General features: G+C 42.3%; 1 protein-coding gene across 2 annotated transcripts in view; it reads right to left on the reverse strand.

Annotated features, from left to right (window-relative positions):
- Nucleotides 1-26,640, reverse strand: part of CNIH3 (cornichon family AMPA receptor auxiliary protein 3) — a 73,992-nt gene that overhangs the window by 13,236 nt on the left and 34,116 nt on the right. Inside the window, exons 2-3 of one of the 2 annotated variants that reach the window (XM_074988590.1) lie at nucleotides 18,801-18,869; nucleotides 13,654-13,701 (exon numbers count right to left, since the gene is read on the reverse strand). In XM_074988590.1, the coding sequence (XP_074844691.1) occupies nucleotides 13,654-13,701; nucleotides 18,801-18,869 (117 nt within the window). The remainder of the gene's footprint in view (nucleotides 1-13,653; nucleotides 13,702-18,800; nucleotides 18,870-26,640) is intronic. The other variant, XM_074988591.1, reaches the window with a different exon arrangement.

A 26,640-nucleotide genomic window follows, 5' to 3' on the forward strand; every position in this document is an offset into this window, starting at 1 on the left:
AAGGCATGACAAGGTTTTGTGTTTCAGAATCCCAGGCAGGCAGGAAGGTCTTATAGTTAAGACCCAAGATCAGAAGATTTGGATTCTATTCCTATGTCAGCAACTGGCTCCCTGTGTGATCATACGTAAATGACTAAACATCTCTTTGCCTCAGTTCCCCATCTTCAGAATTGAGTTACTTCTCTCCTACTTCAAAATGTGTTGCGAGTCTGAAACCATTAGTGTCTATAAAATGTATTTTGATAGAAAGTGTTATCAACTCACCCAGCCTTTTTTATGCTTATTTTTATTATGTGAAGCATGCATACTGCTGCTTCCACAATGATTTTGGGTGCAGTTAAGAGCTGCTTGATGTGTCTGTGAAGAGGAAAGAGAAAACATAACTCACTCCTCTCCCTGACCTGCACTGATCTGTCTGCATGGTGAGAGCAGCAGATGCGGGAATTACTACTCCCTCTGCTATACAAGTGGGCAGGGAACGTGCAGAACTTTGGCTTCATTTCCATTCCCCCACCCACAGCATTGGACCACACAGCTAAGCCCTCCCGAAGGGGTAAGTAAGCAAAATGAGGTATATGGCTGGCAGAGTTTCCTCCCTGAAGCAAGGGGGAAGTTGAAGCAGAACTGTGACTGAGTCACAGCTGAGGGATGCTTGGAGGCAGGTGGATCTCTGCTTCGGGGAGGCTAGCCTCAGCTCCGCCTCCTTCTTGCAGCCAGAGCCCCAAGACCCTCTGTTGCCATGGCCAAAGCGCCTAGGCCCCCCACAATGTAGCCCTTTGGAATCTAACTCTTCCTTATACACATATGGAGGTACAAGCAGGATGTAGCTTTTCATTATATTTTAAGTACTAAGATACCCTGAAGTAAAAATGCCTAAAAATAAAAATCATTATTTTCTAAACCTTTAGAAAATGCAAAACTCAGCAACTTGCAAAATTTCACTGAAAATAGTTTGTTTTGTATTGGCAAGGTGCATGCATAAATCAATTTCAGTGACGAATGAACTGCCTGCAAACAGGGACTGGCTTTCTCTGGGTATCTATCTGCTATATATTCTTTCCACATTTTTAAATTCTATCCTGTTTGAGCGTCACTTTCCCAGATAAGTAGTGGCACATTCTACCCATTCATATAGAGATCATTTGACTATTTTAACGTGAGCTCACAACAGATAATAGACCACTTATCCATTTGATGTGACCTACATTAAGGGACAAAATACAAATCTACAAAACTGGCCTATTTATTTCTTCCTTGGTGTCAGTCAAGCAATGACTTCTTTCCAGGGGGTGGGGGAAAAAACCCAAAACACAAAAGATCATTTTTTTCTTATCAATTATTTAAAAACTTTAGTCTCAAAAGCACCTTCCTGCAAGCCTGTGGCCATGTGGCTTCAAACAGACTTGTCATTTAGATTTAGCTTTCTTTCTGTTTTACCTGGAATGAGGCATGTTTTGTTTCCGTTCTCTTTATGAACACGCTTCATATTCAATGAAAGTAAACTGCCTGCAGTAAACTCAGACTCACGGACGCTATTTACAAGGGCACAGAGAGAAAATGGGCTTCACATGTGCACAGGAGTGGGAAAGGAGAAACCCTCCTCTGCCACTGAAAGCACCATGCAGCTTCTCCTCCAGGTCCCTGCCAACACCCCAGGTTGTAGTAACAGTCATGGACCACTACACTTCTGTTACATGATGTTTCTGGCAGATTGATTTACTTAGTTTACAATACATGAATCCGTTGTTCTCCAGAGCAAGCTGCTGCATAGCACGAGTTTAGTTCATGGAGGTAGTGGAATTCTTCCTAACTGGCCTCTCTGCAGGTTGCCACCCATGGCACATTTATTGTGTCTTGGCATTTGTAAACCTCCAGTATAGGAGGTGTGGCTTCCTACACCGTGAACTGGTGATAAGAGTAATGTTGAGCTATGACAAATATACCTTGCGTCTCTGAGGGTTTGTACTAGGGGGATCAGGTTTTCCAAGTGAAAAGTCATGACATATGACACTGGAATGGTGTTTGGTCACATCACTGATGTTGGGTATCAAGGAGATGTTCACAGGCAGGTGAAAGAAAAAGATTCCCACTTCTTCTCAACACCAATGTCTTTCCTGCTCCTCCCCTGACAACTTGTGGATTCGACTTTACGTGCTGGGGTGGGGATGGAGACACCCTTGGACTGGACATGCACTTTCCCACCCAGCTGTCAATTTCACGGGCTCAGATGGCCAGAGCTCCCTTCAAACAGAAGAGTCTTCAGAGCGTTAGCAAAAATGTGAACAAACAGAGTGAAATTCTCACCCCATTTTAGTCAACGGGGAGCAGAATTTCAAATTATTGTCTCAAGGATAGATTCTGAAACCTTGAACATTTCTAATTTTCCTGAACATCTGAGCACCCTAGGTTTCACTGTATCCTCATTTTTATTTAAGAAAACTTAACTTTAAAAACAAAAGTTTTACATGTGATAAAACAAATAACTGATCACCTGACTGGGGCTTTGAAGCTCCTCAAGACGCCACCTCACAGTGGAGGATTTGGATGAGACCTTCATGGGTGGGGAGGCAGATTGTCCCACATCTGTCAACTGCGGTGTTTCTAGCATCTTCCTCTAAAACATCTGGTGCTAGCCGCTGTTGGTGATAAGATATGAACTAAACTGATCAGAGAACTGATCCAGTATGGCAGTTCCCATGTTCATCTCTGTTCCTATTCCACATCTGAAAAATGGGGACAAATGTGTCTCCCACCTCCCAAGGATGTTATATGAAAAATACATTAAAGACTGAACTACAGAAATACTATGGTAATGAGACCATACCTAAAAGAAATAGAATGATCCTCCTTGCACCTCATCTCCTGTCTCCCTCTTCTCTTTTCCCTTCTGTGGTGTGGATAGATAGTAAAGAACTATTTCCCACATCCAATGGGAGGCTAGAGAAGGATGCAGTTTATCCCCATTTGATCACATAAAGCTCTTCCCTTACACTCATCCCTTTCTCTTTTATTATCTTGGTGTCGTTTTTACTTCTCTTCTTCACTTCCAATCTTTACAGGACAAAGAAAATGCAGTACATAGACCAAGAATCATTGCAATTTCAGCTAATTATAATTTGACAGGGCCTTTTTAAATATTTTTTTCTGAACATCAGTACAGATGCCAGCTTCCACAAAGTTTAGGAACTTACTCTAGTCATTGGGTACTGCATCACCTAATACCTGTCTCTTGTAGTCAGTGACACCTCTAGACTTTAAAGCTAAGACATGTGGGGGCTTGTCTGCATGGTGAGTTACCCACGACGAGCCAAAGTGTGATGGCATGGTGCATCAGGTTGCTGTGCAGTAACTTAATAAAGCCTAGCAGTACATATTTAGGTATTGATGCTTGAGAGCATAGTACGTTAAGTCATATTCTGGGACTTTCACTGTCCACATAGTGAGTTATTACATGGTAAGCTGGTCCACTGCTGAGTCACACCCTGGCTTGCTGAACAGAAACTTGCCATACAGCTGAGCCATGAGATGAGTGAAGGGCATCGTTACTATCTGAATAAAATTAAGAGCACATAATCATTATAGTGACGAACTATAAATAAAAGTCAAAATCAGAACTTGTACAAGCTAGCTCAGCTCCACTGATTTCAGCGGCATTACAACAGCTTATGTCAGTTCTAGATTCGGCCCATTTGTATGAGAAATGGTCCTCGACCAAGTGATCCCATCCTTCCTGAATTCTGATGAAGTTTAATTCCAAGTGTTGCAACTGGCCCCTCTGTCAATACTGGACCAAAGTAAAAGCCTGTATCTGAAAACAATCCTCTCATTGCCCATAAATTACAGGAGAGGTTTGGCTCTGGATCATACCCGAGATCAACCCTGAATTTGTACTGTGGAACATATCAGTATTGCTGGTTCCACTGAGAAAGACTTAGGCAGCAACTTGAATTACCAAAGGAGCACTATAACAGAAATAGAAGTCATGTAGCTGCATAAACCCACAGCAGCCAGAACACTTTCAGAACATCTCATTTGCTTTTGCTGTTCTGTCCGACCTCCTCTATAGGGAGACAATGCTTCCTCCAGAGATAGAAAAACTTTCTTCCCCAAGTTGTGCAAACTGGTGACAGGGCTGCTGTTGATGTAAACTGCAAATTGTTCCATTCCTTCTGACTAACAAGAGACTCTCTACAAAAACAGTCTAAAAATAAATGACGCATAAGACATGATTTCCATGAGCTAGCTCAAAATGTCATACAAATGTATTTTAACATATTTGAAATCTTATATTCAATGATGTAAGACTAACAAAGTTACACCCCATTATAATTGGTTTTAAAATTTTAAAATATTCGTAAGGCCAAGAGAAACACTAGTTTTACAGTGTAAGAAAAGAGGCTGAATTGCCAGGTCTGGAAACAAACATGTTTTTTGACAGAACACGCATACATGGGTAGCAGAACCGCAAGCTTTTCTATACTGCCCTGCTGACCTACTGCAGGGCTGATCAACACCTTTAGGGCCAAGAGAATAATACACTCCTCATGCCTACATTCCACCCTTAGAATCTGTTGGCACAATCTGCAAAAGGACTAACTGTGGTTGTGATCGTTTTGTGGACTCCTGCTCACTAAAACCCGGGCAGAGACTTCTCTGGCTACATAGTCCAGGAGCTCTGTTTAGCACACATCACCAGAGTACAGGTTGAACCTCTCTAGTCTGGCACCCTCAAGACCTAACCAGTGCCAAACCACAGGAGGACAATATTGCCTAGCAGCATGATTAACGCTTCCACAGTTTACTGGACTCTTAGGCGATGGTTACACTGGCAAATTTTGCCAGCAAAACCCCAGTTTTTGTCAACAAAACTGGTGGAATGTCCACACAAAAATTGCATTTTGTTGACAGTTTGTCAACAAAACTCAGCACTTTTGCCAGCAGCATTCTGCCTCTCAGCCATGAGGCGTAACGCTGCTGTTGACAGATTTTGTCAACAAAAAAGCAGTGTGGACACTCTAGAGGGCCTTCTCTCGACAGACAGGGCATCCAGAACAATGGGCACCCCTGTGTGCTGTACTTCCAGGTTCCTGTTTTGTTGAGAAAGCAGCCAGGCAGTCCAGGTGCTCTGTCAACAGAGCGGAGCATTCTTCCAATTGGCTTTAGTGTGTGGCCACACTCTGCCGACAGAAGTTTTGCCAGGAAATCTCTTCCAACAGTGGTTTCTGTCAACAGAGTGCTGTAGCGTAACTAGCTTTAGAGGACATGGGTAAATTACAACTAGCAGCACAGAATGCTGAGTGCGAGGACTGGTGGCTCTAAACAAACTTTATGGGACAGTGGGAAACCTGGCCACACTCATGATAAGTGGACATCTGATTATCTAAAATCATGCCAGACCACAGATGTTGCTGGACCAGAGAGTGCCAGACTAGAGAGGTGCAATAAATAGCTAAACACTGAAAATCACAAGTAATTTCACAGCATGTGCTATCAATCAGAATGCAATAATTTTAAGTCAGTAAGGTTCTGGGCTGGAGTTAAATGGGTGTCTAAAAGATGAAAGTCTCCATACTCCATTATTAAATCCCTGAGTTATCAATTCCCTAAAAGGAAGCAAATATTGTTAGTAATGCTTTATCAACTAAAAGGGATGCAGCTTTCTGCATGCTATCAGAAAGCTGATATAATAATCACAAGGCAAAGAAACTGAAAGTTCTTTCTCCAAATTCTTCCAGAATCTATTTGGAACAAATAAGTAAATTGAGAACTCAAAAACTGCTTAGAAAATGAAAAGAAAGCATATCATAGAGACCTGCTAGGCAATTATTAAGAATGTACAAAAGTAAGCAAGAATGTTCTAAAAACCAATATAGAATTACACTGGTGATCAATGATGAAATTTTCAAACCAGACGATCATGATCTAATCACCTATGGCCACAACAGCTCAGGATAAAGCATTCTCCAGAAACAGCCTTTTACAACATGCATAGACAGACCTGACACTAAACCAGGAAGCACCCAATTCTGTGAGAAGCATGAAATGTTTAATTCACTTAATATCTATTGAATCATCTTTGTGGTAGGAACTCAATGTATTGCAGGCTCATGCTGGCTTGGACAGGCAGTGGAATTTGGGGGGTAATGGAGTGAACTAGCATTCAGATGATATTGCTGCCATTCCTGGCTTTGCTGTGTAACCTTGGGTAAGTCATTTTTACCCGGCTCTACTTGGGTGCCCAAGTTCAGTATTTAGATACCACCGTGACCCACAAAACTCACGTTTGGCTATAACTAACTCAATATGTTTCTGTCTCCGAGCACATGCATCGCTGCCTTGCCCTAGGGGTCCAGATGGGTATCACCTGCCTCGATAGCACTGCAATTCACGAACGGTTCCTCCACCTATCTTGCTTGTGGGGCCTGATCCAGTAGCGGTGCTCAGAGGCTGCCAAACTCCACACAAGACAGGGTAGCAGGGAGGTGGCCCTCTCTTATAACTATTAGCTCTGTGATTAGAAATGTGGGAGACCTACAGTTCAGGTTCCCCTTCCCTCTGATTAGAATTAGGGTTGTCAAAACCTCCAGGATTGCTTTGGAGTCTCCAGGAATTAAAGCTGACAATTTAATAAAAGGCTATATCACGTGAAAAACCTCCAGTTATATGCCTGATCAAAACAGCAGCCCTAATTTAAGGAATTTCAACAGGGCTTTGCCACCTCTCAGGTGAAAGCTCTCATCATTAAGCTGTACTGTTGGAGACAGAGAGACTCTCTCTCTGGTTCAATTTAATTCAATTGAAATAATTTGAATACAGAGAGCTTCACGTCACATTATCCGATAGTCTAGTGGTTAGAGCATGCACTTGAGAAGCGGCGAAGCTCTGTTTAAGACTCTGTCTCAGGGCAGAGAAGAAACTGCAAGCAGAGGTCTCCCACATCCTGGGCATGTATCCTAACCATTAAACTAAAGGTAGAGCCTCTTCCCTGGCTAGCAGTCTTGTTTGAAGATACGCAGCCTCTGAGCATATCTACCAGATCAGCCCTGCACATATAGTAAGAAAAAGAACATACATCTTTCCCCACTCACAGATCACTAGCAGAGCCAGGTACCTCCCTGCATCTGGCCTTACAGGTCCACTCTCATACGAGGGGCAAAGCTTTGAATACACCACTGTTGTCAGCATCTCCCATTGGCTAGCTTAGATGGCTCCCTGCCTAGTGTGCTGGGTATTGTGGCTTACATTTAAAAGGTCCTATCTCTTCCTGGCATGACCCTGAAAGCCTAGCATCTAACTCAGGCTTTATGGGTCACAGTGCTGTTTCAATGATACTCTAGGTTGACGTCTACCCTACTGCAATCTGTCAACAGAAAAAAGCATTAGCTATGCCAGGAAATGCAGGCAACATCACGATGCCACTAACAAGGATGCAGTCTTTAGACTCAACACAAATGGCGAAGTGTATATTCTTCATCTTTGTTACAATCTCTGTCAATGGAAAGGATTCATGTAATTTCATTTTCTGTTCTCGTTATGGTCTTTATCATAGGACCAAGTTAGCAAAACACAAAAGGCATCCTACGTTGTTCTGTGAAACAATGTACTGCAGCAAATTCTGCTACTGTCACAGATTCAAGTACCTCATTTTCCCTGGCCAACAATTCAGTCTCCTTCTGTGATGACAGAGGCACCTAAGCTGTAAGAAGGAAATTTTTATGATTTGTTAGAACAGGAAATAGCACTTGGTGCTACATGCCTGACAGTGAAGGCAATGCAAAAGCAGACCTACCTTTACAGCATGCAATGTTACTTTCCCCATTAATCCCTGTTTAAATTAGGAACCGATTCATCTCTAATCAGTGCTAAAAATGATTTACAGTTCCACTAAAGGTAGGGGTATCGTTTCCATTCCCAGATCTGCAGCTAAGACTATTCTACACTTTAAAAAAATAATACTCCTCTCAAGTTATGTTGTGAAAAATTTCATGCTCTGAATGTTGTGGTTAGATCAACAAACTTCCAGTGAGATACACCCAAGTTGATGGAAGAATTCTTCTGTTGAGGTAGGTACAGCCTTTCGGTGAGGAGAGTAACTGTATCAACAGAAAAACCATCCACATAGGTAGCATCTACACTATATCTATATAGCTGCAGCTGTGCCACTGTAGCATAGACATCCTAATCTTCTGGGCTTGTTTATGCTCAACTTTAGGCTGCGTTTACACAGGGATTTTTCAGATCTATAATCCTCATTTGGTGCAGTTCCACAAATGGTAGTAACTTTGCTGGATTTAGTAAACAGAGTTGAGACCTTATAGGGGGTAAGACCACATCTGACCCCTTTGAGCCCTGTTTGCAAGTACATCTTCACCACTGTTGGCAGCAATGGTGGGCACGCTGTAACAAACCGTCAGCAAGCACTGGCACTGTAATCATTCTGTTGCCTAAACTGGTACCAGACAGGATAAAATCACAAGGTGCTTAAAACATCTGCAGCTTGTTTACACTGAGATTGCCACCACGTCTATTACTGGGAGAGCTTAACTAAGGGTAGCAACTTTGGGAAATTTTAATAGTAAGAAATCTGTGGTTACTTTCCCTTCTTGCTGTCATTTCATCCCATGAACTATCCTTCAGGCAAGGCAAGGCAGTGAATTAAATACACTTACTTTCCATCTTTGTGAGTCAAGACCTTTAGGTTCTAATCTCTGCTCTGCCAGTTAGTTGCATTGTCCCCATTGCCTCAGCATTTCTCTATTCCAGCAGCTCCAGAGATATTATGCGCAATTTAGCATAAATACTTTCTTTGCAGCTGTCGAAAGGGCTAATGGTGTGTCTTTTATCAATCTCAGCCCCCTTCTACACAGACTACAATTCCAGTCCTGCTTCTCAAATCCCTATCTTACATAAAGATAACTAAGTTTAAAAACAAACACTTGGTAATCTTTTGAGTAGAGTTATTTTTATTGCTCATAAAAAGATGGGTATGAGCAACGTGGGGTCTGGATTCATTTGCTGAGAGAGGATGTTACGGGAGATTTCCCTTCCAAACAATGTTCTCCGTTACCAAAAAGGACTTCCCTGTCGGGGAATGAGAGATTAACTCAGTCATTGTTCCCATTCAGTCCGCAGTCATATCTGAATTGCTATCTGCTGTAAAGTTACCACTTTTTGGGGCAGTGTTATAGTGCAATGCTTGCCACATCATGATGCCAACTATAGTAATTATAGGAAAACCCTAAATGAGCTTGAAACCAGAAAAAAGAAAATGTTTCCAACAAACATTTGTCATACAAATAAGTTTCTTTAGAGACTGTTGTGCCATATACCAAGAATGTAATAATAAAATCATCATAATTAACTGTAAAATAATAAATACTATAGTATTTAACCGTAAGTGACAAATTCCTATTAAGTCATCTGCTGTTACCAGAAGAGTAACAAAGCCCCCATACGCAGATTTTCCATGGATTTGAGCAACTGATTTTCCTACTGGACCTCTGTTCCCTCATCTGTAAAATGGGAACATTAGTATTACCCATGTAAAAAGCTTTGTGACTACAGATAGTTTGTGCTAATTGTTACAAACTACCTTTTTAAAATCTCATAGCCATTTCTTTGCACAGCAGGCTGTAGTGTTCCCTGCCGGTAAATTTCCCCCTTCCTCACTTTCCCACGGATGATGCAGGATTGAGCTCTTTAGGTGCCATGGTACTGGAGGGCAAGAACAGCTTGCAGCAAGTCAATTACATGCTTCTTAATACCGCTCTGCATCCAGATTGCTGAGGGGCAATATCAACTCTTCTGCCTCTTGCCAGCACTGTGGCTTTGCCTCACTAAGCATTTTTCTCCACAATTTTCCTGTGTTACTCACACCAGTTCAGCTCCATCCCTGGTACCACAAGCAAGTCGGCCACTGGCATATTAACCACCAGGTCTTCCTCTGCTCAAAGCTAGTCTAAATTATACGATCATTGACATGGTGTGTAAGGTAGTATCTTTCATTGGTCCCACTTCTGTTGGTCAAAAAGACAAGCTTTTGAGTTACACAGAGCTCTTCTTCAAAAAGGTATTCTCTTGAAAATCCTGAGACCAACATGGCTACAATATCGCTGAAACCAATGATGGTTTAAACACCATAGGCACATTTCCTAGACTAGAGCTGATTCCAGCAGAGCTGCAAAATTAGTGACAAATTTTAGGGGGGAAGTAAGCCACTGTAGGCCCAGTCTGCACAACACTCAGCATCACTAGCACATCCTTTAAGTAAATCAGCTAGTATAATAAATATATGGATGTGTACATACTCTAGAAGTATACGAACTACAGCTAACCCCCTCACATAACTGGAAGACTACACTATCTAGCTCCAAAAACAGTCCTCTGAGATAAAGGAGAATTTCAGTATCACACTGGGAACCCAGTTTAAAACTGGCTTCAGGAAATAATATCTTTAAGGCATTTACACTGTGATCCTTGGGATCACTCAAATCTGAATAAAAGATCTTAGCCTCTTTGTAACCAAAGTGCTATTGTTTGGCAGAAAATTTGAGCAGGTCTTGGTCTATCCAGCAGAGGGCAATGGTGCACATACATGCAAGCAAGAACATGCCCATACATGCCACCTGCTTTGACTGAGATATTGTTTTAGTGGTACATAAACATTCATCTGATGAAGTGAGTCTGTGCTCACGAAAGCTCATGCTCAAAACTTTTCTGTTAGTCTATAAGGTGCCACAGGACCCTTCATTGCTGTTACAGATCCAGACTAACATGGCTACCCCTCCGATACTTGCATAAAATTGTGAATGGTCTGTCTAAAGTGAGATCCCTCCTCCATGAACCCCACCCTGCTTGAAAACTCAAGCAGACTCAGTTTATGTCACATATTCTAGTGTAATCAAACACATATACAACAGCTATGTTCAAATGCTGCTAATGATCACTACCACATTAAAGAATAAGTATTTCTAAGATAATTCTGACAAACCATCCAGTCTGTTTTGCCATTGGGACTCAATATATGTGACGTATATAGCACTATGTGCAAAGTCTTTTGAGAGATCCCGGTAAAACCTGGAGCAGTGAAATGGAGTACCATTTTATGCTCCCACTTACAAATCACTTTAAAATAGAGGTTTATAGTCAAAAATCAATCATTTAAATCTAGTGGCATTAACACTAAAATGTCTGGCTTTATGTTTGTAAAATGCTTTGAAAATGTTAGCCAACCCCAGCACCCTAGGAAACACAGATGTAACTATTTCCCCATTTTATGGGAAGGGAGACAGGCACGGAGAGGTAACCCACAGCCACACAGAGAGCAAAGTTATAGTGATCAGACAGCCTTTAGAGTTCATTACAAACTACATATTCCCTTACATTTTCCTATGTCCATAAAAATCTCAGTATTTAATTGCTTCCCCAAACTCTGCTACTAGCCATGAATGCTCCAGAATCAATTATGTACACAAAAGCTATTGTTAGTGAATAGTGGACTTGACAAGACTGCGTATCTCTGTAGTTATTCCTTCTTCCTCTTCCTGTATCACATCTCTCAATTAAAACAAATGTGTCCCCAAAGAACCTAGGAAGAGAAGCCGCATTAACAAACAATTTAAGTGAGTTAGAAGTCTGATCCCTGATGTATGCAGTATCAGTAATTAAGCCAAAAGGCATAATATTTGCTGCTAGCAATGAGGCCCAGGCTTGATAAAAATTAAACCTTCCTATGGGCAATGGCTCCCCTGGGGACTAATATATATTAATACATTTGCCACCCACCTGTTGTTTGCTGTCAGAGAAACTGGGACACATCTGGAAACTAGCTGACTGCTGTATCAGCAAAAGGGCTCCTGGGAAAAGTACTGATTCTTTTTTATGTTTTTTAGCGAGTGTAGATTAATGAGTCTTCTCCTTGTCAAAGGCCCAGCGCAAGTGATTAAGCCTCTTTCTCCAAAGCAGCATACTCACACCTGCTCTCATGATACTTCCACAAAAGTTTGTATAAAGTAGGTTCCCTCCCTAATGCCAATACAATCACTTATAATGTTATCAAGCCCTAGGATCAGGCTGAGCCAGCACTTAGCACTGCCAATACCACAACATGTTGAAACTGAGTTTCCAGCTGTTCTGAACCTAGCCACGTGCAGTCAATAGCATATGCTATTTTAATGCTGATTGCTGTAGAAGAAACATCCACCTACTCTGCAATTACAGGCAGAATTGGGTGCTCCGATACAATGGTAATGAGAGCAGGGTATAGGAATATTACTATGTTAAAGAAAATTAGCTTGGGATTGTGGCTGCCTCTTGAGCTGAGTCTCCCCACTTTTCCTGTCTACTAATCCGTCCTCTGAGGTAAGCTCCTATCTACAGTATCCTGGGACCCTGTGCCCAATTCTGGCCTCCAAAACACATCCAACTCATTAGGAAGTCAACAGGAGTTGCAAAGATGTATCTCATGACAGGATTTGGACACTGAGCCAAATTCCCCTGTCTAATGCTACCGATGTCACTGGAGTTGCAGCACAGATAAGTCTGGCCCACTGTATTTAAATACTCTTGATAACCTATTAAGGATTAATACAATGAAGCAACAAATACTTTATAGCTTTGACATTCTAATGACCTCTTCTAAAGGCTGGAATGCTTCACTAATTGTCACGATGTTCCATTAAATCATATAATCCAGTGCACAGGCACACTTACTAAAACCATTTTTGCAAGGCCACATATTCTTGGTCTATTCAGAGACCAGAGCCCTTAAAAAGATTTCATGTAAGCAGCCTGCTATACTGGTGAAATGCATGTGAGCATGTTCACAGCTAGCGTCTGACTTGCTTCAAGATTAAGAGCCTTGTATATGTTCCGAACTAATGGGGTTACTCCTTTAACACATGTGTTGGGGCTTTGTGATTTTGTCCTGATGGTCCCTTATGCTATTCTCATTGATGAGCACAGCTTACATTGAAAATCTAAGGGTAAGGAAACCATATATGTTTAGTGTTGCATTAACTTTGCATCCAATTACATCAATGGATTTGACTTTAATGAGAGCAGAATCAAGTCAAAACTGAGTGCTTTAAAAAATTCCATTCTTAAATTACAGTCGACTGCATAACCCACTAGTAGGTGAATCCTGCAAAGAGCAGAGCACCCTTTACTCCCACATTAACTGAGGTCACTCATCTCCATCACGGGGTCAGCCTCTATAATTTCATCATTCTCTTTCAACTGCTAAGAAACTCAAAAGGCTGAACTAATACAAATAAAATGCTCCATTTATCAAATAATGACTGCCCAGCAAAGAACAGTCAAACCACACATCTTGATGGCAGCCTAAGGCATGTGTACGTAATAGTCACAAGTCATACCAAAAACCATTCACTACCTTTGAGAAAGAGGTTATTAAACGTGAACTGAAAATGTTCTGAAATGTTCAGTTCTTGTTAGGAAACATAGACTGTTGGTGGTCCCTTCTCGTTACATTTTTCAAAGGTAACCCTGATTTCAATTTCTGCCCTGGAGTCTCAGATTCCCTCAGTAATAATGGGAGGATCAATGGGAAGGGCAAATGGATATACCTAGAGCAGCCACCTGATGGACTTAATTCTCATCAGCATCGTAGCACCTGTGTTGGTTTATACTCACTTTTCGCAGAAGAAAGCAGATGCGCTCAATGTTTCTTAGTCTCTCTCGCTGTCAAAGAAAGGTGGGGGAAAATGGTGAGAGGTTATATTGAGTCACAAATTAAAGAAAATGTATCCTAAACATAATGGGCTAAAACTGTCCCTGGCTTACACCCAAACATGAAAGAGTTATACCAGGGATGAATTTGGTGAATAATATTTACCTCTCATACATTTCTTTAAAATCGATTCATTCAACTGTCGCAATACCCTTAGGAGGAAGTAATTATTATTCCCAATAGCATATGAGAAAACAAACCAGAGACAAAACTGAGCCCTAAAGTTAGCAAGGCAACAATTCTGTAATCGGGATTTGTGCCTTCTTACAGGAAGGCTGAAATGTTCTAGAGAGACTGAAGCACACGCTGTCCAATTACCACTCATTTCAGTAGTGGTTCCACATGGAGAATATTTGTTTATACGGGTACCTCTATAATGGCCAAGATGCTCCATCAATGTGCAACTTTTACAACCCATCAGGCTACTACATTATATTTGCAATATGCTAGAAATACCTTTTCAATAGAAAAAAGTAAAAAAACAGTCTTGTAGAACATTAAAGGCTAACAATGTAATTTATTAGGTGATGAGCTTTTGTAGGACAGACCCACTTTTTCAGATCTGAAAAATCCTGATAAATGATAACCGAGATGAAGAGAATTTAACAGAAAGGGGGGAAAAAAAAAAAAGAAACAAAAACTGATGAATCAGCCAATCTAGAAGTAGCTGGTTTCTGGGTACTCCTCTGGCCCTGTCAATCTGTTCTGTTTTGGTTTGTTTTTTTTTAACTTCTCCAGGTGGGTAACTGACAGATTGACAGGGCCAGACGATACCCAGAAACCAGCTACTGCTAGATAGGCCTAGGAAGGTGAAGAACAGAACACCACTTGTCATCACCTATAGCCCTGAACTCAAACCCATCCCGTGCACTATCAACAATCTGCAACCTATACTGGAACATGATGCTGCACTCTCACAAGCCCTGGGTGACAGACCTGATCTTGCCTATAAGCAACTACTTAACCTAAGGAAAATTCTCACAGCAACCACACACCACACCACAGAAATACTAATCCTGGAATTCTTCCTTGCAACAAACTCTGTTGCCAGCTCTGTCCATATATTTACACTGGAGACACCACCACTGGACCTTTTTTTTCTCTTTTTTCCTAACTTTCTGTTAAATTCTTTCATCCTGGTTATCATTTATCAGGATTTTCCAGATCTGGAGAAGTGGGTCTGTCCCATGAAAGCTCAACACTTCATAAATTATAATGTTAGTCGTTAAAGTGCTACAGGATGCTTTTTCATTTTGTAGAGATACAGAATGACATGGTTATCTTCCTGTGACTATTCACATTTTAAAATGGAAGGCATATGTACATGAACTGGAAGATACTGCAGCTGAGGATTCCAGGGTTAAGGACAATGCAGGCTCAGCTGATAACAGGAAAATCGGAACAAAACCCTTAAAAGAATTTCCTTTACATGGATCATAGGTGAGAAATTCACTAGCAAAACCAGCTTCCACTCACTCTGCATAGACCTATCATTTGAGCCACAAGGCAAAGTTTTGCTCTTGGTTACATGAAGGTACAGATAGAGTTACTTCACAGCACTCAATGGAATTATTCCACATTTACCGCGGTCAGAACAGAACACAATCTGTTGCACTCTGCGCAAGAAGCAAGAGCAATTCAAAAGCAAATTACATTTTACACCTTTTCTTACAATAAATTGGAGAAGTGGCTTGGTGCTACCCTACAGTCTCCAGAGGGATGATAAGCTTTTTCTCTAGATATTGGAAAAGATACTACATACAGCCACATTTCTGAAACAAATAATGAGATGAACCAATGTGAGAAGCCAATTCTCTCTAAGTCTTCTGTATTTTTCAAACTGTTTTAAGTTGATTCCAATTTGGGAGGTTTACATTTCTCCTTTAAAAAGGTTTCAATCTGTAGAGACTGTGGAAGGTATGAAATATTTTGCCTTTACATGGCACCTTCCTGCCAAGAAGCTTCTCAAACTATGGTGCTGTCCTGCAATGGGATCTAGGTGGAAGGAAAGTTACACCTGGGCAAAGCATCATTGGCATCAATGGAAGTTACCTGTGGAAGTAAGGTTCTGCCAACACAGCTTACACTGTAAGTCTGGAGATAAACTCGCCTGGTCTTCTGGACAAGGCAGTGAGTTAGACATTACAGTGAGAGTCAGGAGTGACCTGAGTTTGAGTCTCTGCTCTGCCATGGTCCTCCTGACTGATCTCTCTGTGATTCTGCTTCCTCTCTGAAAACTGGAGATGATAATACCTCCTTACTGGTGCTGTTAAAAATTGATTAATACAAGGCATTAAGATAGTATGATTCTGGAGTTCATACAAACAGGGAAATGGAAATGTGGGTACCACCTGATGCACAACAGAGGAGGGAGGAAAAACATTTGCTGCATGACACCAGAGCAAATGATTACAGTAGAACCCCAAGATACGCACATTCAAGTTGAGCAAATCTCTGGTTAACTTGATTCTGTGTGGCGGGGAGCTGACACCTGGCTCCCAGCAGCCCTGGTCAGCTTCGCAGCTTCTGTGAGTGGCAGGCTGCTGGGAGCCAGGCACCAGCTCCCCACAGGAGTGGGGAAACAGATCAGGGCAGCAGGCCTGATAAGTCTCCTGTCTCCTAGGGATATGGGAAGGGAAGCTGTGAGCCAGGATCCCAGCTCCACACTGCTTACAGGAGACAGGAAACTGTCCAGCACTGCTGTGCTGCTCTGTTTCCTGGCTCGTCCGAGTAACGCAAAATTTGCCTTATGTGGGGATTCGCAGGAATGCAACCTCCACGTAAGTTAGGGGTCAACTGTACTCTCATAAAAATTTCTCCTAGGGTACTAGCATAATGCCCACTAATATCCATTCTGAACAGGAGAATGAACCATGAGAATAATGCTGGAACTCTTACAGACAGTCTGTCAGGTAAGAGCTACTGATCACAGAATAACTCGCGGGAGTTTACTGAACATTTTCTGTGGCATGTTTGTCCAGAGTTAACGAAAACTTCTGATCATTCTGGGATTAATTAATTAGTTAAATCACTAAGAGGGGCGAACACTGACTTTCTTATTCTGGAAACCAATTACAGTCCATTAGCATTCTAAAATAAAACCAATTTCTCTCTCTCGGGCAGAATACAAGTTCAGGAACAAAACAAATTACTGGAATATGATGCACAGATAGGTACAGAAAGTGTGCTTATAATCACAAGATGAGGAGAAAAATGCATGAGATGAATTAAGAAATACTAATATATAGTTCTAACTATTACTTTAATAGAAAAAGCTTAAAAATACTTCAGCAGAGATTGTACCCAATCCTTTCTATTTCCAGTTACCATTTGAGGGGAGGATTTATTTTAGTAAATTAATAGATACAAATACTGACATAAATGTACATATTAACTTTAGACTGGCTTGATGATTCTGTGGCACAAAGCTTCTTGGGAAACTCAGATTAAAGACTAACCTTAAGGTACCATATTCAATGGCAGCATAAAAGGTGCTATAAATTAACTTCCTGGAAACCAGTGGTATCAGTCTGATTAACGTTAGTCCACCTGAGAGCAGAATTTGTACCTGCTTAAAGTGGGATTTAATCTGGCACCAAGAAGGTTAGGAATAAGTCAAGACTATGTTAAAATAAGTGGTCTCTTACCCATTGGTTGGAGGTCCTGCTACTCGGTCTAACTTTTTAAGTTATATTTGTTTTGGCATTTGTGATGTGACTGCAAATCTTTGCAACTTATCTAATATGCAATCCATACAACTATTTCTATCCCCTTTGAATTTATTCCACAGACTTTCAAAGAAGATGCGCTCCTCTCTTCCTGCCTATATTTGGTTAAATGTGGCCCAGGCTCCTCTATAATTGAGTGACTGGTGGAGTATAACAGCATATGCATCTTCTGAGTCAAGTTATCTTTTACTGTAAGGAAGTGGAAACCTCATTGACTTCAGTGGCCTATTCTCCTTAGTGTAGGGATGAATATGGATCTCTGCCTCTGGGCCAAAAGATGATGATTGGATCCCTCATCAAAGTCCTTGCTCTTACTTTTTAAGTTATATTTGTTTTGGCATTTGCGATGTGACAATACAAACTGTGGCTCAGTCTTCATGAAGATGAAGTGGATGAGGTAATATCTTTTATTACATCAACTTCTGTTAGTGAGTGAATCAACCAACTTTCAAGCTCCCACCAACAGCAGCTGGTCCAATAAAAGATACTACCTGACCCATCTTGTTTGCCTAATATCCTGGGACTGACACAGCTACTGCTGCAAATGCTGAGGAACATGATCAGTCCTGCACTAGGGTGCAGAGAAGGAAAAAGATTTTAACGGGGGGTTGGGGGGAAGTGTGGCTCAAACTGAAGAGATGCATAAGCTCCCTACAATTATATTTTAACTTCTCTTTCTAATCTTTAAGGATAAGTCTACACTACAGCAGTCCTTCAAAAGAAGTTCTTCCGGAGGATCTCTTCTGAAAAAACTTCTTTCAAAATAGCATGTCCACACACAAAAAAGTGGATTGAAAAAATCGATACACTCTTTTGACAGACAGCATCCACACAGCCCTTGCTCTTTCCAAACCATGGGCCACAGATCAAAAAATGTGGCACCATGGCAACTGTTGTTTTGAAAAAAGGGCCCCTGGGGCATCTACGCACATTTTTTTCTGAAAGAATCTTTAGGAAAAAGGTGCTCTTCCTCATCCAGGAGAGGAAGAAGGCTGCCAGAAAAAGTACTGCCTTCTTCTGATTTAATGTCGAAAGAACACATTTTGTGTGTAGACGCGCTGCAGGATTTTTCGAAAGAACCCCAGCTTTTTTGAAAAAACTCACTAGTGAAGATGTAGCCTAAGTGCTGTCATGCCACCTCAAGCCAGAAAGGGAACTGCTTCAGTAAAGATCCACCCGGAGACCATCAGACTAAGATGGGCTGCTAAATCAAGATTAAAGTCGTAAGTGACTCCTACATCTTTTTTGCATATTGTCTACAGTTAGTTCAGCACATCCTCCATTCAGCATCTGTTTTTTGGCAAACCTCAGGCTGTACTCACAGCATGAACTGGGTTGCATTGGTCTATTGGGCTCTTGAAGTCTGTCCTTAGCTCATCAAAGGCGATTATCTGCAAAAGAATTTTTTTCAAACATTATAACATCAACAATGCCAGTGAATCCAAATCTTTTTCTTTATAGTAGTTACTAAGATCTATTCTTACTAACTTTAATTAAATTCACCCAAAGTACATCTAGTGAGTTTGGCCCTTTGTATCATTTTACAGAACTATATAACTTTCACAAAATTATCTTCAGCCACAAAATCACTGTACAGTGGTAAGTCATACCATAACAGGACAAAGGTATTGACTGCTGACAGACTGAATCATAGAACCATAGGGCTGGAAGGGAACTCAGGAGGTCATCGAGTCCAGCCCCCTGCTTCAAGCAGGGTCAACCCCAACTAAGTCATCCCAGTCAAGACTTCATCAAGTCAGGACTCAAAAACCTCTAGGGATGGAGATTCCACCACCTCTCTAGGCAATGCATTCCAGTGTTTCACCACCATACTCCTTTCCTTCTGTAATTTCACATCATTGCTCCTTGTTCAGCTGTCTGTCACCACCAAAAACAGTTACTCTCCACCCTCTTTAGAGCTCCCCTTCAGGAAGCTGTAGACTGATATTAAATCACCCTTCAGTCTTCTCTTCTGTAAACTACATAAGCCCAAGACACTCAGCCTCTCCTCATAGGCCATGCGCTCCAGCCCCTTAATCATTTTCGCTGCCCTCCACTGAACCTGCTCAAACACATCCACATCCTTTCTATGCTGGGGGGGGACCAAAATTGGACACAATACTCCAGATGTTGCCTCACCAGTGCCAAATAGAGGAAAACAACTTCTCTAGATCTGTTCAAAATGCTCCTTCTAATGCAACCCATTACGCTGTTAGTCTTCTTGGCTACAAGGGCACACTGTTTACTCATATCAAGCCTTTCATCTACCACAATCCCTAGGTCCCTTTCTGCTGTACTGCTGCTTACCAGTAGGTCTGCCGCCTATAACAATGCTTGGGATTCTTCCATCCCAACTGCAGAACTCTACACTTCTCCTTGTTTAAGCGCATCAGAATCCTCGAACTTATCCAGGTTATTTTGGATCCTATCTCCACCCTCCAACATATCTACCTCTCCCCCTAGCTTAGTGTCATCTGCAAACTTGCTGAGGATGCAATCCAGTCCCTCATCCAGGTCGTTAATAAAGATGCTGAACAACACCAGCCCCAGAACTGAGCCTTGGGGCACTCCACTTGAAACCGACTGCCATCCAGATATTGAGCCACTGACCACTACCCAGTGGGCCCGACCATCAAGCCTGCTTTCTATCCATCTTATAGTCCTTGTATCCAATCTATACTTCCTTAACTTATGGGCAAGAATGTTGCGGGAGACTGTATCAAAAGCTTTGCTGAAGTCAAGGCATATCACATCCATTGATCTCCCCATGTCCACAGAGCCTGTTACCTCCCCATAGAAGCTAATCAGATCGGTGAGGCATGACTTGCCCTTGGTGAATCCATGCTGAGAACTCTTGATCACTTTCCCCTCTTCCAAGTGCTCCAAAATGGATTCCTTGAAGATACTCTCCATTATTTTCCCAGGGACTGAGGTAACGCTGACTGGGCTATAGTTCCCTGGAATGTCCTTCTTTCCTTTTCCAAAAGACGGGCACTACATTTGCCTTTTTCCAGTCATCCAGGATCTCTCCCAACCTCCAAGAATCTTCCAAGACAATGGCCAAAGACTCAGCAATGACATCTGCCAATTCCCTCAGTACCCTTGGGTGCATTAAATCCAGATCCATGGACTTGTGTGTATCTAGTTTTTCTAGGTAGCTCTTAATTCCTTCCCCACCGATGGCTGCCCTCCACCTTCCCATACTGCATTATCTAGCACTGTAGTGTGGGTGCTATCCTTGTCCGTGAAGACTGAGGCAAAAAAAAAAAAAAAAAGCAAAAGCATTGAGTAACTGTAACTAGGTTACCTCTCTCATCCACTAAAGGCCCCACACCTCAGATAACCCTCTTACTGTTAACATGGCAGTAGAAACCCTACTTATTACCCTTCACATTCCTTGCCAGCTGCAGTTCCAATTGTGTTTTCGTATTCCTGATTACTGTTCAGAATTCTTCAGCCACATATTTATACTCCTCAGTCAAATGTCCATGTTTCCATTTCTCATAGGCATCCTTTTTGAGTTTAAGCTGACCAAGGATTTCCCTGTTAAGTCAAGCTGGTTGTTTACCATATGTGCATCTCTTACTATGCAGCGAGATAGTCTGTTCCTGTGCCTTCAGTAAGACTTTCATAAAATACTGCCAGTTCTCCTGAACTCTTTCCCCCTTCATCTTCATTTCCCAAGAGATCCTGCCCATCAGGTCTCTCAGGGAGTTGAAGTCTGCTCTTTTGAAATCAAGGGTCTGTATTTTACTGCTCACCTTTCTTCCTTTTGTCAGGATCCTGAAATCGATCATCTCAATAAAAAAAATCTATTTGCCTCAGACCCCTTGGCCTCCTTAAGGATTGAGCTCACAGCCCTGGATTTAGCAGGGCAATACTCAAACCACAGAGCCATCCCTCCCACAAATGTACGGAAACATACCCATCTCACAGAACTGGAATGAACCTTCAGACGCCATGGAGTCCCATCCTCTGCATTTACAGCAAGACCTATCACCATACCTGGCAGATTTTTGTTTTAATCTACTTGCCCCAGATCCCGAAATGACCCCCTCGAGGACTGAGCTTACAACCCTGAGTTTAGCAGGCCAAGGCTCAAACCACTGAGCTATCCTTCCCATCCAATCACCATTGAATCTCTCCTCCAATAAATATGTGCTACTATCATATTTTTAGCTATTAAAACTCTGAAAATGAATTCATTTCTCTACAGATAAATGCATTCAACCATAGTCCTAACCTTGAGAGTTCTGGAAAAGGATGTTGTATTGAAATAAAGAAAAGTCAGAAGACAGCTTGATATAACTGGAAGTAGAGGAATATTTCACTGTTTAACATGAATAGGTTAGCCATAAAATCAGACATCTTACAGATGAAAAAGACCTATTGTGCCACTTAGATCATATACCCACACATCTCACACATTTTTGGTGAGGAATGAATGGACACAGAGCAGACGTCAAAAATCTCCAAATACACAAACCTGTCAGCCAGCACTTTAATGGAGTGGGACATTCTGTTAAAGACCTGAGAATCTGTGTTCTGTAGAAAAGAGACTTTAACAACCGTTTACAGAGGGACTGTTCGGAACTAACATTCATCGTCAAATTCAACACATTAACACATGGTTTAAACAGGCACAGCAATTACCTGATCCATTATAAACACTCTCACATACTTTGATGTTTGACCAAATACTTAACTTCCCCCACCGTCGTCCCCCCTCTTTCTTCTCTTCTATCTGATTTGCCAACCTCGATAACAATTTTTGGACCTCTGTGCTTTATATATTAAGTCTGTTCTGGTATGGCTATGATCTGAAGAAGTGGGTCTGTCCCATGAAAGCTCATCACCTAACAAATTATTTTTTTAGTCTTTAAAGTGCTACTTCATTGCTTTTTTGATTTAACAATAGTAAAAGCTGGTGTGATGGACTGGTTGCCCTGCACTGGAATGGACAAAAGCCTGGACATTTAAACTCATAACTTCATTAGGCACCAAGAATCATTGACTTAATACAGAAACTAAGTTTTTAGTTCATTACAACAATTGTTACCCATTAAATCTCCTTTGTCCTATGAGTGCAGATATGTTACACGTCAATTTCATCTAAACTGGTCTCTTACAAAATGCTATGCTGAACAAATTTCTTCCATCTTGTGTTTAGCTGAGACAGTGTGAGTACCTTTCCTGCAACTGGAAAAGAACGCTATTTAAGCTTAAAAGCTTGCTCTTCTCACCTTTGGAAGTTGGTCCAATAAAAGATATTACCTCACTCACATGGGCAGTGGGTATCAGAGGCCCAGGAAGGTTGAACCTCCCCAAAAAGCCTAGTGTGGCCTGCCCACGGTTTGGCCTTCAGTCTGCTCCCTGCATCTGGCTTTTCAGGCAGTCCACCCTTTTGCGGTAGGCGGGACGGTCCCATATTTGGGATGCCAAAAATGCGTCCTGACTTATTTTTGAAAAGGGACTAGCTGTCCCGTATTTGGGCCATCCCCACAGCTGACCTTTTCTGCCAGCAGCAGCACAGCTGCTGGCAGGAGTTCTCCGAGCCCTGGCGAAGCAGTGAAGCCTGGGCAGCTGCTGCGTCCTTGTTGCTCCCCCCGGGCTCAGGGAGCACCAGCGGCTGCAGCTTCCCAGAGGCTCCTGGGGGCTCCCAGCAGCTGCTGCTTCCCCGGGGCTCGTGGTTGGGGGTGGGGGAGCCAGCAGCTGCTGTTTTCCCAGGGATCAAGGAGCACTGCTGGCTGTGACTTCCCTGGGGGCGGTGACTTTCCTGGGGATTAGGGAGCACCAGCAGCTCCAGCTTCCCCAGAGCTGGGGCAGGGGGTGGTGGCTGACATTTCCCAGGGGCTCCCGTGGAGGGCCAGCGGCTACTGCCTCCTTCCCTGCTCCCGAGGGCTGGTGGAGCCACCCCAACCCCCACATCTCCCTGTCCTGTAGTTGGGACAGGGAGATACGTTCATCCTATTTTGTGGCTACTCCAACCCCCTTGCTACAGTGCTGGGAAAGCTGGGGCCATGCTGCCCAGTCCCCCGGCACTCCAGAGCCAGGAGTTCAGGCACCATGCTGACTGGCCCTCCAATGCATCAGGGCCAGAGGTGCCGGGGGTGCACTACCTGGCACTCCAGGGCCCAGGGTGCTGGGGACAGGCTGCCTGGCCCCCTAGCACTTGGAATGGGAGGGGCACTAGCCTTGGGCAGGGGTCACAAGGGATGTTCCGGGGGCATGAGGCAGGAGCCAATGGACACTGTGGGGGTTGGGCTCTGATGGGAATGGAAGTGGTGGGGCCTCCGGCAGAAGAGGTAGTCAAGCCAGCAGCTCACCCGTCTTGTCTCTAAAATCAGTTTCACACAGCCCATTGATAGTTGCAAAAACATCTCCCGTACCGCATCTAAGATCCTAAAATTATCTTTTTGGTCAAAAATCACTAGTCACTAAACTAAATCCCTGGACAGGTTTTGAAAATATAGGATATAGTTTGATATTCCATGAATGAGCAATTTATGTGCACTTACAAATATGAATTCTGTGCACAGATTGATAGACAGAGAATAAGAACCATTTGATATCTATTTAGTGACTTCTATGAAACAAGCTAGTCGTCTAGTTACTCTTGGACTGATGTCCACATCACAAAAAAAGGAAAAGCCCAAAATCTCCACCACAGTTAATAATACTTAATATCCTTGCACTAAGAGAAGACTGAATTATCCTCTGACTCCTAGAAGATATCTTCCAGGTTTGAGTTGAGGTATACTGGCCAGGCACAGCATGGCAGCAAACTTGTGCTGCCATTGCCCAGCCTGTACTTGTTCTGAGGATAGAAGGGAAAGGTAAGTATTGGTGCTACCTATGGAGTGATTATAGAATTCCTGGTCCTCCACAGTTGCTCGAGAGGACCACAATGTGTTGTAGCAAGGAGCTTAATAAACTTAGGAGCATCCTAGTTCGGGGGTTCTCTAGTTTTTACTTAAAGCATGGTTCTTCGTGTTTATGATCTCACACTGCCCGATGCATCTAATCAAACAGAATAAAAGTCCCCTTGATTTATAAATATACCAGTCAAACCCTGTGGTGACCTTCTCCCTGTACAAGGCCATTACCTCCAAAGTATATATTCTGTGCTGACTTACCATACTTTAGCTATTCTTATGCTGCATAGTTTACTGATTTTGTGCTGGCATTACCTGTTTCAGAACAGCAACAGTTAGGAAGATATTTATAGCTGTGCCTGAATTCCCCTCACCACCCACATGCACATTTCTCCAGACAATGACAGTTTTGAATACAGAACTATTTGTATGAGATTGAGGCTGATTAGCATTCTTCATTTATTTCTGTAGACAGGCATTTAACTGAAAAATTTCACCTGGCAGTAGCAAGAAGGAACCCAGATCTCTGTGTCTTCGGGAGGCCATTCTAATTTTTGATCACTGTCCTTACAGGTGTATGTTTGACTTGAGGGCATGTGTTTGCTTTTTTGTTATTAAACTGACCAGGACTAACTTCTGGGGAGGTTATTCTGTTAAGACTGTTCTTCAAGGTGGATTCATTGCTGGCAAAAGGAGCTGCATTGATCACTCTGGGCTTGAAGATTGTAATATTTACGCACCTTAGGAAAATCTAAAAATAAAAGCACTGAGATGACAAATCTATTAACCCACAGACCAGGGACAGCAGATCGCAGCAGTGTGTACCTCTGGGGTACCCCCATGCCAAAGTACTACAGCCCTGACCTGCAGTAACTACATTCATCGCTCATTCACAGCATCTTGCTTGTTGAGACCAACAGCAAAAGTGCCAAATTAGTGCTGAATAATGTGGTGAATATCCTTCCATGCTGAACTAGTCTGAGAACAGCACACACAGAACAGGCCGTGATCATCAGCTGTCTTACGGATGTCGAGGTGTTTTTGTGTGTACTTGGGTAAAGAAGAGTTTTAAGGAGCAATTGGGAGGACAATGAGATAGCTTTGTGGGCATTTATGGGAATGCCTTCTAAGGCCGAGGGACAGGACAGGACAAAACACAAAGGTACTCATTTGAAAACTTAACAAATGGGTGATGGAGCCTGGTATCATTGACCAATCAAAGACAGGCATTGACATCACAATAGTGAAAGAGCAGAAGCAAAAGGCTAGGAAAATAATATTTTCAGCAGCACTGGGCAGAGATACAAGTGGGACAAGATCGCACTTGTCAAGGCCAGAGAAAAGGGTGTTGTAGTAACTGAGATGTGAACTGATGAAAGCCTACATAAGAGTTTAAGCTGCATGTAAGATTTCACCTTGTTTCTAATCAAACTACAATGTAGAACCTTGAATGAAGGCAACTGTCTCCTGACAGCTTCCAGCAGTGCATGCGGCAGTGACAGTGGAAGTGGGCCACATCCCCCTTGACTGAATTGACCTCATCAACCCTGGCCTTCCTCTTGATTGGGACACCCTCCTTCTCATGATGGTGTATAATGAGACATGTCTCTGGAATCTCCACTACATTGCATCTGATGAAGCGGGTCTGTGCCTGTGAAAGCTTATGCTCCAAAATATGTTAGTCTATCAGGTGTCGCAGGACTTCTCGTTGTTTTTGCGATACAGACCAACACAGCTACTCCACTGATACTTGTTCAGATTTGGTGAGACTCGTTTACACAACCTCGTATCTGTGTAAGGAGGGTTACTGGCTGCAGCACAAGGGAAGCTGGAGTATCTGAGGTAATTTCTTGTGTGACTTCTTCTGGTCAGTGTGGCCACAGGAATGCTCTTTGTGACTGGTTTGCTGCCTGATAATGGAGGATTCCCAGTCTCGGAATGTAAGCAGCCTTGTTTTAAGCAATTTGCCCTAATATCTTAAGCAAGGTTGCTAAATATTTGGTGTCTAGTGACCCTGAACTCAAGAGCTGATTGGTAAATATAGGAAGAATTAGTTTTCAGCTCTTGTTTCAAACTGTATTTAAGGCCCTTTAGTTTGCAGGAGTAATTAAAAACCAAAACATAATGTTTATTATGATAAAACAGGGGAAAACTGATGGGAAAACATTTTTTTCTGGATAAATATCATGGTTTATTTTGGTGCAGAGGAGGACAAGAAAAGAAAGTATTCTGTAGATTAGTGCTTTGATTAATGGACTTCAATATGGTTTGCTGCAGAACTAAACAG

Source organism: Carettochelys insculpta, chromosome 3, assembly GCF_033958435.1.
Source record: "Carettochelys insculpta isolate YL-2023 chromosome 3, ASM3395843v1, whole genome shotgun sequence".
In the NCBI taxonomy this organism is placed as follows: Eukaryota; Metazoa; Chordata; order Testudines; family Carettochelyidae; genus Carettochelys; species Carettochelys insculpta.